General features: G+C 41.9%; 1 protein-coding gene across 5 annotated transcripts in view; it reads left to right on the forward strand.

Moving 5' to 3' along the window:
* oxr1a (oxidation resistance 1a) overlaps positions 1 to 15,815 on the forward strand; it is a 178,559-nt gene that overhangs the window by 144,773 nt on the left and 17,971 nt on the right. For all 5 annotated transcript variants that reach the window (XM_067602365.1, XM_067602367.1, XM_067602368.1 and 2 more), the window contains 3 exons: positions 9,059 to 9,211; positions 11,296 to 11,480; positions 14,943 to 15,625. In XM_067602365.1, the coding sequence (XP_067458466.1) occupies positions 9,059 to 9,211; positions 11,296 to 11,480; positions 14,943 to 15,625 (1,021 nt within the window). The remainder of the gene's footprint in view (positions 1 to 9,058; positions 9,212 to 11,295; positions 11,481 to 14,942; positions 15,626 to 15,815) is intronic.

The raw sequence follows: 15,815 nt of genomic DNA on the forward strand, positions 1-15,815 counted from the left end.
TCAACAACTGCTGTCACATTTTAAATCTTTGTTCATTGTCAGCCCAAAGGTGAACATTCAGAATAATGTCATGCTGTCAAGGAGAGAAAAAGACAACCAGAGGTGCCAATAATTTCCAAGGATGAGTCAAACAATAAAACGTGTCTTGTATTTTTCAAGGACAGGAAGTGATGTGTGTGTGTGTGTGTGTGTGTACTGTGTTGCACATGTACCGTACGTAGTCAAGAACAAGGACATATGTGTTGTTTCTTTTGTTCGCCGTGTGGTGGAGGCACTCCTTACAAGACTGAAATTATTTTTCCAAGTGCATTAACCTGGAGAACATCTATTGTGCTTACAAAGCTGTAAAAACAGAATGTAAGCTTGCAGTCAGTAGAGATTTAGTTTAGTTCAGTTGACATTTTCAGAATGACATTAAATCACATACAACCACTAAAATGTCCAGGATGATATAATAAAGTCCAAGACGTATGTTCATTGTGGTGACCAGGTGACCAGATGACATAGTACTACCAACAAACCAACACAATAAATATCGACATTTTCATCAATAAAATCGCACAAAGTCAAACAGCAAAAAAATTATTATAAAAATGACAAATTACACATGTGACTAGGATGATAAGATTAGACTTCCAGGTATCCCATAAGCCATAATTTGACCCTTTTTTTAAAAAAATCATGGCTGTTATTATTTTAATAAACACACACAACCCTGACTTACTTGTTCTGAGAGATCTGTAGCTTTTCCATGGATTAAGTAGAGAAAGCAACTCAAAAAAAAGAGAATCAGCCAACACTTTCAGACTTCCCTTAGCAAGTGAATCAGCTTATATTACCAAAAACATAGTTGTGTAATATTCTTTCTATTAGGTCTTTAATACGGTGATGACTCCACCCAGATTACTATCTAACAAACATCTTAGAAGGAACGGAACTAACAGAGGATTTTGCAGAAGAAATCTGACCATATATCATGTACTTAAGTAACTATAAAAAAAGACTTCCTCTTCATGTCCTGTTTCACAGAAGTGAAAAGCAGAAATGAAATGGGGCATTTCAAGCATGAAGCATTTAGTGCATGTGTGAAAGGGCCTATTAGAAGAGCAGTGTGCAAATTCTGGACTCTTAATTAGTATTCGAGCTGCTGACAGCACTTTTGGTTTGATTTATTATTAATGGAGATACATGGCATTTACACTTGTTTGTTAATATGGCCAAATGAATATCTGACCATCCCCAATGGTTAGTGTAGTGATCACATATTCAGTGTAATTCTCTGTATAGTTCTGCGATATATACTAAAGCATAAATCCATGCAATGTCCCTTTAGTATCAGATTCTTCTTGTTTTGTCTTATTGTTTAGTTTTTTTACTGTGCTGACAGAACAGCCAAATTAACATGACAGAACACTATATCCCACTCATCCCTCACAGCTTCACTAGTGTAGCATCAGCAATGTAGAAGAGCTGGAGGCTGGAGGCACGTCGTTGGTCTGTGAAGTGACTTCAGGTCTGGTACACATCCTGTCCTCACTGCTCATAAGACCAGCAGCAGGAACCATCTCCCTCTGGTTCTGTGTCTGCAGCATCTGAATGAGCCAATCATTAGGCACCACAGGAAGCCCAGTGGTCCCTGAAGAAATATGACTGTTTGCTGGTCTCCATGGAAACGGACGTCTTGTTTTGCTGCTTTGTAAGAAAATGGATACTGCCATCTCCATCACCATCACTGTCACGGCTGCTCTACTTGAGCTTCGACACCCTCCCACCACAAGCGTTCCCACTCGTCTGCTCTCATCTCTGTCCGTTAATTTCTCCATGGTTGCCAAAAGAAAGGCCCCCGTTCATTTACTACTTATCTATTTAGGTCATGCCTGCGAGAACAGGAGCATATTCTGCAGCTCTCAACGGGGGAGGATCAGAGAGAGGGGCTGTGACTGCAGAGAAATTAAGCCTTTAAAAGTGATGCCGTGTCTGATATTTAGAGCAACTAATGAACGGAGGAGCTCGCTCCCCCAGACAAGCAGCCAGGCAGCAATTATTCCAGGCAGAGGAAGTGTGCTTGGAAGGCAGAAGGGGGGAAACATTACCTCACCCGATGTGTCAACTCTGTATGTGTGTGTGTGCCTGCCTGCCTGTACAGGCCAATCTCTCTCTTCCTCTGGTTATATGTGTGTGTGTGTGTGTGTGTGTGTGTGTGTGTGTGTGTGTGTGTGTGTGTGTTTTTGGTAGTCTTACAGAAGCGAGCAGCATCCAGGTGCTGTTTGGTTTTTAAACCACAGGAAGGACCTTAATAACTCACTCGGCTTCTTTATTTTTTCCTCTAGAATCCCCGGCATCTTTTAATTACAAGCCTATTTTGGTGCTCGGCTCACATCTCAATGAAGATATCATGAAAATGAATGGTTCAGGGAGGTGTATAGTAATAGCAATGCAAGCAGTAAATAGCGAGTAGAGTGCTCTGAGGAGAAACTACTTTCAGATGCGTCTCTTTTAGTTTTGGATATAAAAAGAATCCGATCTGGCACCAGATGTTTTAAAAGCCTATTAGATGTTCAAACGGCCTGACAAATAATCAAAGCAATGAAACAAAACTGAGGTTTTTCACTGCAGAATATTAATATATTTTGTGTGGCTGTTCATTTACATCATTCATATTTTCTTTGGAGTTCTGGTAGTGTTCACACAGTTGTTACAGTTGTATACTTCAGTTTTTCATAAAATAAAGCCAGTACAAGAGACCACAGAACATGATGATGAACCCACAAAAACACATACAGTAGTTACATAGTGACAAGGTGGGAAAATAATAAGAAAAGTACATTTCAAGTACAATTCAGGAAATTCTTTCAAGGTGCAAGGTACCCAACAAATCATCTAGCCAATGCTAGACCGAAGGTGGTTCTGGTGTTCTCCAGTGGGGTAGTAGAGCTTTCTTTGCTGTTATAAGGCTATTTGCAGTCTCCCATAAAGTGGTCAACTGTCTCTGATCAGTTTTGGTTCTGTTTGCACTGCCGCACCAACCACCAAAATACTGAAACCTTTCTCCTGGTAGTTAACCAGTTTATAACAGGAAATACAGCTTTGTACTGAAGTGCCTTCAGGAGAAGTACATTTATCACAGCTCTTTTTTCCATGTTTGTTTAAACACCTCTATGGAGGGTGAGTTTGAACTTTGTACTGTATTGTATAGGATTGATATTGACTTCAACCAAACATTAGGCTCTGAAGTGACAAAGATGGATGGGTGCTGTTTGACATAATTCTTACTTTAGGATATCAGAAAAAACAGTATTAAGTCAATTGTATGTTTCCTATAGTTGCTGGAAACTGGAAAATATTAAACACATAAGTCATATATGACTGAATGATTACCCATCGATTCCATTGTAAAAATGTAAATTACGGACGGGAAAAAAGAGGAAAAATAAAGTCTATATAGAATATTTACTTGATTTACTTGATGCACTTCTGTTATATAACACTGTCCATTCTTCAGTAAGCAATGTTTAAGTTTTTTCCATGTTTCTGTGTTTTTCTGATAGAACTAAAGGCCAAATAAGGCATCTCTGAAGCGTCTTCATGATCTCGCTCTGCCCTCTAGCCTGTTGGTTTTGGCAGCAAAAAGTAACACATCTTGCAGGCATGGATCATTGGCTGGCTCCGTGTGTGTGCGTGTGTATGTGCGTGTGTGAGCGTGAATGGGTAGCTGGCTGACTTTCCGGCTGGCGGTCTTGCTGTCGTTGGATTATTTGGCAGCCACCAGCTCGCTGGCGTGCTCGCTCTCTGGTCATCTGTGTGGGCAGGCTCGTCCTCATTGTCCTATCCAGACCCTCCCCGTGCTCATACTGATACACGCATTCATACACACAAACACAAGCTTACTCACCATGGCGGCACAGCTACTACTGTGACCTTCTCCGTCTCTTCCTCTTTTGGCACCTCTTTTGCCTCCCTGCCTTCCTTCCTTCGTTCCTTCCTCTCTTCCGCTGGGACGGCATCTAAAATTAGTCTTGGAGGAAGTGGAACCAGTTTAGATTACCTATTTATTTGGTGCCATTTAGGTACGTCTGTGATGATCTCACTCTGGCAAGCAGATCTCATTTCCTACAATTCAGCACCTGCTATGCCTTTGCATTTCACTGCCCAGACTTTCATTGAGAATGTTCTGGTTATATTATCTTTTTAAATGGCTCGTCTTGTTTTGGAGCATGACAGATTCAGTATATGGGCTCAGTGAGGCATCGCCATGGTCTTGGGCTATAATATTGTCTGATATGAGCAACAGTACAGATTGTACTTGAGGACTTCTGGCTACAGACGTTTGATGAATCCCAGCCATTGTGTGCTCCTTCTTGCAGAATGCAGACATGCCCACAAGGTGGAGCTGTGGATTGATTTTTTTGACTGTGCCATGTTTCACTGTCAAGGTCAAAGCCGAGTGGCACCTGCAGACTTCTTCCTTGAATACTTTATCATCACATAGAGCGAAATGCAACAAGCATACATCACATTTGAAAGAAATGTAACCCGATTTGTTAAAAAAGAAGTGAAAATGTGTTGTGGGGCTTAGATTTATGTTACCTCCCATATTTACTGTATCCCTCTGCCCTTCACAACCTGGACACAAGCCATATCTCACAGCAGCCTCTCTCTAGATCTTTTTTTTTTCCTCCTCTGCTTTTAACTGTGGGTGAGGAGAGAAATATTGGTTGGATACTAAAAGGTTATTGATTTCTGTAGCCCCACCACAGCGGTCATCTAACACTGTTCCAGCCATCTCTCTGTCCCCAGTATGAAAGCGTCTCCCTCACTGCTTCCTCAGCCTTCCCTTCACCTGCCAAAACCTCCCGATGGCCACATCAGGCACCCGTCCTCTCCTCTCCTTGTCTCTCTCATGTCAGCTCTTCTCCTCCTGTACATCCATTTCAATACTCATCCATCCATCCACCCCCCCCCCCCCCCCCCCCCCCCCCCACTGTGGTTACTCACAGTCTGAGGCCAGTACAGCAGCCTTTTTCATCTTTGGATTTCAGTGCATCAGCTAGTCTATCTACTATTCTGCACTATGCTCTTTCTCTCCCTTTGATGTCACACACACTGGAAAAACTGTTTCCAAGACTGACTGGAATCTGGTCATTTCGGGATAAGTTGTGTCTTAACTCAAATGAGGTATTTCACCTTGGCTTACTTGTGCTGTTTAGTAGTGTAAATAAAAACTTGGATGAAGTTGAAGGTTAACGAGGTACAAGAATAAGACAGGCGAGTTTAGTATCATATCTCACAGTACCACACTCCACCTGAGAAAATATTAGATGCCTTGGAGGCCATTTCAGGACAAACACTGGTCATATATTAGCACTGCAAAGAAAGCAGCAGCCAGGAAAAGCAATATTCACTTGAAATACGTGAAGAGGCTGTGCCAGAATGATGCCGTCTTAACTTCCATAGCTTAAAACTCTATTGATCTTTCAACTGCGTGTATACAACTGTACCAAAGTGAAACTGTCTGAACACTTTTGTGCTGTCTCTTTATAGCTTTGAAAAGACTTCTAGTCATTTTTAACTCTAGAAACACCACATAAATACCTGTATCATCCTCAAGTCGTTGCAGACAGTGTTTTGAATTGTTGTCAGCAAACCAGTTAACAAGTGATAAAGAGAGGAACAAGAGATTACAATTTACAGTTTAGTGGATATTCAGAGTGACTTACGATAAGTGTAGCTGTAAAATAGACCAAGTGAAAATTCCTCAGGCATTAGCAGGGTAAATGGCCAGATAATTCAGAGTGTAATAAAAAGTGCTGCAGCATTAATCAAGGAAAAGGACCAACTCGGGTTTCTGAAGTTATTTGAAGTCAGCCCTTGTCCACACAGTTTAAAACAAATGGCCTCACAAGTGTTTGTGTTCCTGTGTGTTGGGTAAGAGGTTGCCCTGCCCTGCACTGTTATTTTCTTTTTTAACTCTCAAAGGTAAATAAAATTCATTTAGGAGCACTTGAGTCATGAAGGTATTATTGTTTAAACAGTTAAAGCGTTGTATTTCACAGTACAGGCAGCATGCTAGAAACTTAACAAGGACTGCAATATGCAGTATATCATTTTGAAATGCCATTTAGCGCAAGAGTGGCAAGTATGGTTTATGAGAAACTAGACAGGTGGATTTGCAGTATCGGAGCAGGGAATCAACACAGCCAGCCAGCCAGCAGCAGCGTGCAGCAGGAAGGAGTAGCCAGGTACGAACGGCAGGGAAGAAAGAGGAGTCTGCAGCCTGATCAGATGTGTGAGACACGATTGGATGCTTGGATCAGGTGATGATTCACTGATGTAGCATGACTGTGCACTTCTGTCGAAAGATAATACATCATACCTAGGATGGAAATGATAACAGCAGCGATCATCACACCATCTCCGTCAGGCCTCATACATGGGCTAAAACCTGGTGAAATCAAACCTTTGAGACAGTGAGCCCAGTTTTGTTTTCTTTGTTCTTACAGCGTTAATAAGAACAACACACTGAAATTATTAATAAAAAAGACAGATTGTCAGCTTCCACAATATGCCACTGTTGGCAGTCAGTAAAAGTTATCTCACTGTTTTTAATGCTTTTCACTTATTTACTCTGATTTTTGCCAGTCATCATCCCACACAGCAACGTCATCTACAAATTCTATCCTTTTTTTTTGCTTTGTGCATGTCAACATTTGGCAAAAAGACAAAAAAAGAAAATCATTACCCATCACCTTGTGTTGCCTTATGGGCAGCAGCACTTCGCTGATGGACAGCAGTGTTTTCACAGTCCTCTCTCATGTAGACAGTGTGAGAAGTGTGATGGGTGTTAATTCTGTTACCAAACACATAAATCACCCCTTTCTCAGATTCGCTAGATTTAATAACAGTGAATATAAGATTGTGTTTGTTATGCATTTCTATGAGGGAGGACATGTTTTGACATCTGCAGCTGCCAGGTGTGTGCTGCACATTTGAGCAGCATGTGTTGTTTCTCTTCCCCGGTGTGTTCCAGTCAGTGTTATCTTTTTTTTTTTAACCTTGGAGCAAGAAGGCCAGCTTGATTGCAACTAAGCTCGTTACAGCCTCTTAAAGACAGTCATGTCGGCCAAGGATGTCAGCATCCTTGCGGAGTTTAAGAGGTTAAGGATGTTCTTGAAACTTTATTTTCAGCTCCGATCCCTCTCCTCCTTATCACCGTTTTACATTTTTAGGTCCCTCTCTCCTCTTCTCCCGGTCAGAGAGGCTTGTTTTGGCTGTAACAGATTGGCCGGCCCCCTCAGTCTTCCCTGGCTGCCAGTGTCTGGGCTGCTCGTGTCGGTGTGGGTCAGTAGCTGCAGGCTGTTTGTCGACGGCAAGGGGGAGGTGTGGGGGTGGGTGTCAGGAGGGCAGCAGACAGTTGTTGTGGGCTCTGGTTCTCCAGCTCTTCACTGTTACTGTAGCTCTTCACTTCTCCACCGGCTCTTGACGCTCTCCCCTCCCCGGTCGAAATCCCCCCTCGACGATAACTCCCACACACTCCTCTCTGTCCTCTTTTTCCCTTTTGTTCTCCGTCCTCACTCCAATCTCTCTCTTTTATTGCCTTTAGCTCTCTTTATCTCCTTGTCTTTTTATTTCTCTCTAGCAGCTAACCACTGCTTTTTACTTTATTTGCTTCTACTGCAGTTTCTACATTCTCTTTGTCTCCCGTGTCCCCGTTTCTCCTATCTCGCGCTTCTTCCCGGATCCTCTCGTCTTCTGTTCCGATCCGTCTCCTTCAGCAGTCATTCATTGTCTCAGACAGTCCATCCTGCAGAGCGTTGTTTAGTCAGTCAGACCAACAGTTGGCTCTGTCCTACAAAATGTCTCCCTGTGGACGGTTATTCAGACAGACTCCAGTCAGTCTCTCCCCGTGGCTCAGACATTGCATGGCAACTGGCCACTGGTAGAAACACCAAGCCCACCACACCTCGTGTTTCCAGCCCAGCAGACACGCCATCTGTGCCAGATTGCAGAGTTACCACAGCGCAGATAAAGAAACAGTAACAAAATAGCTTTATAGCGGATGTGTCAACATATAATAGAACAACATAGTTGAGACATAATTAAAAATTCTGTCTTGGTTGTGCAGCATCTGGTGAATTATGAGGAAAAATATTTTATATCAGCATATCTGCAAATGATTCTTAATAACATTGTTAAACAGTTTTGTCAGTTATCATCACAGTCATAGATTTATCTTTATTAAAGATGGCATATGTTTTGCAGCCCTCAGTGCACAATATAACCAGGAGAAAAAATAAGATTTACATACATTTGCAACCATGTTTTCATATTCAGTTTACATTCCACTACACATATAATTGGATGATACTCAATATGCATGAAGCATACACACATACACACCAATTCATACTGTAGATGTGTGTTAGGGCATGAATTGCCTCCGCTGATAATACATGACGCACAAAGTGAAGTATTTTTCGTGCATGAGGTCACTCAGGGCATGTTAGTCTTTAATAGAATAACTAGGCATCAAGTCTTGGAAAAAAAAGCACAATAATTAAAGCTTCAGTCTCATATGAATGTTTTTCACCTAATTACCACTTTAAATCTCAGGCACACAGGAGGCGCATTCATTTGGCTCCTCATTGGGTTTCTTTTAACCTGATTGTCCCGCTGTGCAGAAAATATCTGTTTATATATAGATAATACATTTAGAGACTCAAATGCATTAGTCTGATGAAAGGAGGCACCAAGTGAACCAAGCCGTGCCTGTTCGACAGCATTTATTATTTTGTCAGTTTGGTTGAATTCTTTTTGAATGGTTTTTGTTTGTAGGCATGTATGTAGATAATGTGGTTCAGTGTTTACAGTTTGACAGTTTGGGATCCATCTCAGTTAAATTTAAAACCTAAACATAAAAATGTATATTTATCCTTGTTTAATGTGCCCAGTGACAAACTAGTCCAGCGTCTATAACAGATGATAATCAAGTATTATATAAGTGAACTAACAAAAGCTGTCTTTTTCCTACCCTCCCCTCCTTACACCAATGTCGTCACAGGACTCCGATGGCCCCTCCAGACCAGAAGGCGTTCACCCCCCAGTGTTCTCCGCCCTGCGCCAGTCCAGAGTGGTGTCATCCACCTCCGAGGAGGAAGAGGCCCTCACAGAGAAGTTCCTCAAGATCAACTGCAAGTACATCACTGATGGAAAGGTAAGATCCAGTATAAAGAAACACCAAGTCATGTGCATGTGTGGGTCCACTTGTTAAAGATTACTCTGTACCCTCCTGGTCATGTGACAGATAAAAATGTACCACAGGGTGAAAGCTTAGACTACTATCAGCAAAAAACCTAACCCTAAACCAGCCCAAGTGTGCCCCCAAGTCACAAAGCTAAGCATCTGATTTTCTGAAAAACAAAAGAATATTTTATTATCAGGACAGTTAGAATATTCTTGGGTATTTATTTTTGTTGATTTGGATGCTCAGCTCTGTGACTCAGATTTAATGGTAATACATGAGAGGCGCAAACTGGAGCTACACCTAAACATGACAGATGGAGTGAGAGGAAAAAGCAGTTATATCAAAGCATCAAGCTAAAATATGTAAATATACATCAGAGCTGCCAGCAGCATGTACTCGACACACTTTATACTTCAAAAGAAGTTTGTGTTAATGTAGAATAATTAGACAAATTAAAATAATAATGCACTTAAAGTAAAACTCCACAGTAAACCCTCTGCATTTTTTTCCTTTTGTCGTTCAGAGGTGTAAACCATCAATGGTAAGGATTAAAGATCAAGTGCTCCTTTCTACATTCAGTATTTTGCACCAACAGTGAGCAAAAATATCAAGTGCTCCACTTTAACAGCTTCAGTTGACCAGAATCCATTTACAGCACAATGCTGTCTGTGAGGATCACTTCAAGTTTTTCTCAACTGCAAAAAACATAATATTCTTGTGCTTTTTCATTCGCTCTTTGTGTCCTTCAATGGCGTTCTCACAAACATGTGAGTAACTGTGGTAACTGACTGGGAAGCAGGCTGAAGGAAAGTCAGCAAACTGAATAAAACAAGAATATTTCAGGTTGGAGTGTGTCTCAGTTCATTGAAGAGAGCAGCTAAGAGAATAAAATCAGTACAGTAAATAATGTAGGCACATGTGTGGGCAGATTTGAATTACTCTGTAGACCAGCACATGAAGAGAAGCGTCTCTCCTGCTGACTGTAGTTTAATTCAACTAATTATAGTTAATGTTGTTCAGATGGTCTGAAACCAGGGAGTGTGCAGCTCCTTAAAGTGTTGTGAACTGACTTATCTTCATTCAAGATCTTAAAGAGTCATGGGCACCATTATATGTTGTGCTTTTTCTTGTAAAACTCTGATCTGATACTAAATCTGAATCTTTATCTAAAAGTTTAGTATACAACAGTATTATCAACAGTGAATAAAAACACGTTCAGAAGTGAGATAACATACTGTACATGAACATGAATGTTAGATGCAGAAGTTTGATACATTTAACCTAAAGCTGCAACGATTAATGGATTAGTTGATCAATAGAAAATTAATCAGCAACTGTTGTTTGTCATTTTACAACCAAAAAGTCCAAAAATTCACATTTCAGCTTCTCAAATGTGAAGATTTGCTGCTTTTCTTTGACATGTATGACAGTAAATATCTTTGGATAAAACAAGACATTTGAATACGTCTCCTTGAGCTGTAGGAAATTACAGCTGGCTTTTTTCACTGTTTCTGACAATTCTTACAGTAGACTAAACAATTAATCCAGGAAAGAACGCAGCTGTAACCTGACCACTGATCAACACACACACCTACTGGTCAGATTGGATGTGTTGTGGTTGTTAGTCAGTTTTGAGGCAGGATGGCAGCCAGCTACCCAGACGTCCTGCACTGAAATACAGACAGACTCCACCCCATCACTGTTTGCCTTGTGTGTCCAGGCATCTGACACACTGCCCTCTGACACACACACACACACACACACACACACACACACACACACAGATCCATGGTATTGAACCACTGCTGATTCACTCCCAGGGACCAAATGAAAGCACTGAAGTGGTCAGCGCTGGCAGTCAATAACTTGTACTTGATTTAGGACATTTGTGGTCTCAAATGGATTTGGCCTCCAGATGTTTATGTGACAGAGGTGCTTTTGATTATCTTTTGCGGTAGATAAAACATGCCAAGCTGTTCCTTTTTATTTATCGAAAGTTCTTGATGGATCTCGCTGTTCCTCACCCATCCCTCTCCCTTCTCCTCTCTTTCCAGGGTGCGGTGAGCGGGGTGTTGCTGGTGACACCCAACAACATCATGTTTGACCCTCACCGGATGGACCCACTGGTTCAGGCCCACGGGTGCGAGGAGTACGGCATCATGTGTCCTCTGGAGGAGGTGCAGTCCGCCGCAATCTACAAGGAGATCACCGACCCCAAGATCAGAGAGGCTGTGCCAGAGTAAGAGAAAACACAGACGTACTGACCAAATCTGAATCCAACACTTCTATGATGACTTCACATGTAATTATTTAAAATATATGCAGCTACAGTAGCTAACAATGACCCCTAACTCTGATTTACTCCTACATACAGTCTTATACATATAGTTACACTTTATATCTTCCTCCACAATTTAATTCTTTGTGTTTTCACACACTCTCACCCTCATAGAAATGCAGCAACATCTCTGTAATCAATGTCATTCTCTGCTGCACCCATGGTCGGATTGCATCAGCGACCAACCAACAGTTTAATTCTTAACCTCCGTGTACCGAAATAAAAAGGAAGCGGCAATTACACCAGGGTTAATGAAGTGTGCCTTCACCCTCCTACGTTCTGATTGCTCACCTCTCTATGCAGTAGGAAACAGCCACTTCAGAGGATTCAGTTGCGTCTCCGCCCACAGATTTGTATAGTTTTTTTGTTTTTTTTGCTTTACTTGGATTATTTTAGTGTTGCTGTCCGAGCCAAATTTATACAAGGACGAATGCGGTGTATCATTAGGAGCCCTGTGGAGTCTTTTCTCTGTTTCTTCATGTGGCAGCATGGTGAGGGCAGTGCTGTATTTAGCCGGTTGAGTGTCGCCCGTGGAGCAGTTATTGTGCTGGCAAGTGACTGTTTTTTGTGCCAGGCCCAGCTGTTTTCTCAGCTGTGGTCCATTGTCTGTGTCTCCTCTCTCTCTCCCGCTGTCTCTTTCCCTCTCTCTTGACCTCCCTCCCTCTCTCTCTGAACACACAGCTGAGCAACAAGTGCCTGCAGGATGTGATTCTCTGACGTGTGCTGGTTATATACCAGTGTTTTGACTTTTACATTTGATGTAGAGTTTTTCCAAAAACAAGAGATAGAAAGTTTTTATTTGCATGCTAAACCAATGTATTCCTTGTACAGTAAGATCTGGGATTTGTTGTATAATAATTAAAGTGGCTGCTAAGCAGCTCACAACTGCAATAGATGAGCATAATATCTTTGATAAGTTTCAGTCTGGCTTCCGCCGGTTGCACTCAGCAGAAACAGCTCTTCTAAGAGTCTCAAATGATGTCTTGATGCGTGGTGATGCAGGAGAATGTTCGGTGTTGGTGCTGCTGGATCTCTGTGCAAGGACTCGGGCAGTGGTTTGGTATCTGGGTCAGACCTTTAGTCGTTCTCCTCCTACCTCTCTGACAGCAGTTTCGCAGTTTCTGTTGGCAACTTCGCCTCCTCATCTGAAACTCTGCACTGTGGTATGCTCCAAGGTTCAGTCCTTGGTCCTGTTCTGTTTGCCTTGTGTATGCTTCCCCTTGGACAGATAATAAGGCACTTTAAATGTATACTCGTAGACTGCTACACAGATAATATTCAATTATACTTATATTGAAACCTCAAAGCATAGCTAAGTAGTCAGTTTTAAATAACTGCCTAAATACTATAAAAACTGGATGGCAGATAATTTCTTACAGCTAAATGCAGACGAAACAGAAATCCTTATTCCTGCCCCTCTAGTGTTTTCCCTAAGATAAGGGATGGTATTGGGTCTACGACCTCATTGGTTAAATCCTCCATAAGAAATCTAGGTGTTACTATGGACCAGGCTCTGACTCTGGACTCTGGATGGAAATGTTAATTCATGCTTTTATATCGTCCCGTCTTGACTACTGTTACCCCCTTTTCACCTGCCTCAGCAAAACATCCCTAGATCATTTACAAGTGGTCCAAAATGCTGCTGCTAAAGTCTCGACCAGGTCCTCCAAAAGGTTCACTAGCTCCCCATCATTATCCCCATCATCACATCAGAGATCTACTGCATCCCTGTGTCACCAGCAGGTCTCTAAGGTCCTCTGATCAGCATTTGCTGGTTGCTCCTCAATCTAGGTTTAACACTGAAGGAGACTGTGCTTTTGAGATTGTGGCCCCGAAACGTTGGAATTCTCTCTGCTTGGATTTAAGATCTGTGGACACCTTTTAAAAAGCAGCTCAAGACCCATTTGTTCAGACTTGCCTTAGTGTCAATTTTTATTGTCTATTTATTTCTGTTTTTTATTGAGTCTCTATGTATGTTTATGCCTTATTTCTTCTTTGAAGCATTTTGTGACGTCTGCTCTCGAAAGGTGCTATGTAAATAAAGTTGCTTAGCTACGTTCTTTCTTTCTTTCTAACATATATGGAATTTGGGATATTAACATGTATGTGGAAATTAATTAGTCCATCCATGTAGGTGTTTTCGGTGGCTAGATTTGTGCCTAATTTTTCTTTACTTGGGATAATTGTGCTAAATTTAAATAGGTTAAATTTGGTTTTGAAGGAGCCAGAATGTATGATTTCATTTGATCTATGTTCTTCAGAAAAGCCTGGCAGTGCAGAGTTATCATGTTCAATCTTTTGAATTTTGCTCGACAATTTGTTGAATAATGACGGGCAGAATGGGAGCACGAGTAGCAATCTTGTGTGACAGCATTATTTAGTTCATTTAAGTTTTGCTTATTGTTACTTTGTAGATGTTTAAATGATGTATGTGCAGTTTGACACTAGAAGGCTGTTTTCACATTGATCTGCTGAAGGGGGAACATTTTCTCTGTGCTTACCTTAAATCTGAGTTTAAGATGTTAGAAGACAGTAAAAGCATGATTTGTTGATTTTTTTTTTTTACCAACGCTCCACCCAGCTAAATCTTTGTAAGGTGCTGGAAGCATCAATGAGTCCAAACTTGATAAAAAGAGATTTCCGCACACTTAGATCTATGCAGTATTTCACTTTATTAAAGTAACAACATTATAACATTATAAAAGTGAAGTGCTGCATAGATCTTAGTGTGTGGAAATCTCTTTTATCAAGCATGATTTGTGACATCACAACTAGTTTGGAAACCAATCGTGGTCCAGTATGCAACTTATACAATTGTGATCTGGTGCACTTAACTGAGAATGGACTTTACAGTGAAGCAGATACCTTGTGTTCAGCAGTAAAACTTTTGAAATTAAAAATATTTATATATTTGTAGCTTCTGTATTCTTCATCTACAGAGGGAGTAGATGTATTTCAACGTAGTTATTGAACTTGTTCGTGGAAAAATCTTATCATCTTAAAACATGTTTAATTTGATTGGAATCATTTACTCACATGTATTTCATTTGGTATTCAAATACCAGACACACTACTTGTTCTACAAAAACAGCCCAGGTCAATTGGTAAAATAAAGCTTTCATCAAGTAAAAGCATGCACTTTATGCTTTTATGTTTTTTTCACTTTCAGTGATGGATTATTGATCAAAATGTGGCCGATGTGCTTAAAAATTGCATCCCTACATGGAATACAGTCAGTACACCTTTGTAGAGTATATAGGGAAATGTCAAATCATCCGACATGAAATCCACAGAGGTAGTACAAATATTCCTTTAATATTGGTAAAGTTGCATGTGTCTTATATCTCCTCGTCCATACTCCAGTGACCTGGAGCCTCTGCCGGCTGAGAGACATCCCTCCCAGAAGGATCCAGAGCAGCGCCTGAGAGAGCCAGGGGCCAACGACAGTGGCAGCACGGCCCCCCGCAGCACCGAGGGCTCCATCTCAGAAGATGTCTTCACCGAGTCAGAGCTGTCCCCCATTCGGGAGGAAGAGCAAGCGTCTAGTGAGGATCTCCGCCTGGACAAGTCCTCCGGCGCTTCCACAGAGTCTGTGCAAACCGTGACCCAGGTGGAGGCCACCGGCGCCGGCTCCCAGGTCCCAGCCAGTGCCCACGGCTCAGCCAGCCAGCCGGAAGAACCCGCCGCAGCGAAAGCCTCTGTCACAGCAGAGGACAATCCACCAGACACTGCCACAGAAAATGATAGCCAGTCCCCCATGGGATCCAAGCAGCACAGTGTAGAGAAGCCACCAAGCACACCCACTACCACCACCACCAGCAGCACCACTAGCCAGGCCCAGGATCCCAGCAGCATCACTTCTCGCCCGGGGTCCCAAAGCTCAGCCACCGCCGGTGCCACAGACACCCCCTCCGTCTCAGCCAGTCCACAGGGGGATGCCAAGGAGGGGACCGAGGTCTCCAAAACGGACACTATGCAACAAGGGAAGGAGGAGAAGGAGAATGTAGAACAGACACAAAAGGACGGCACGCAGAACTCTGCAGAGGGTAAACACACGTACTCAGTCGCAGTTAGAAAATGTATTTTAGAAATACAGGTGTAGGATATTTAAGGTGATGAATCTGGCCTAATGTTGTCTTTAAGCTGCAGCTCTACATCCATATTCTTCAGAGGAGTATCAAAGTGAATTTTTCTCTTCTCTGGCTGCTTCAGAGTCAGTTCTCTCGTGTTAGTTCT

This window comes from Thunnus thynnus, chromosome 10 (genome assembly GCF_963924715.1).
Source record: "Thunnus thynnus chromosome 10, fThuThy2.1, whole genome shotgun sequence".
Lineage (NCBI taxonomy): Eukaryota > Metazoa > Chordata > Actinopteri > Scombriformes > Scombridae > Thunnus > Thunnus thynnus.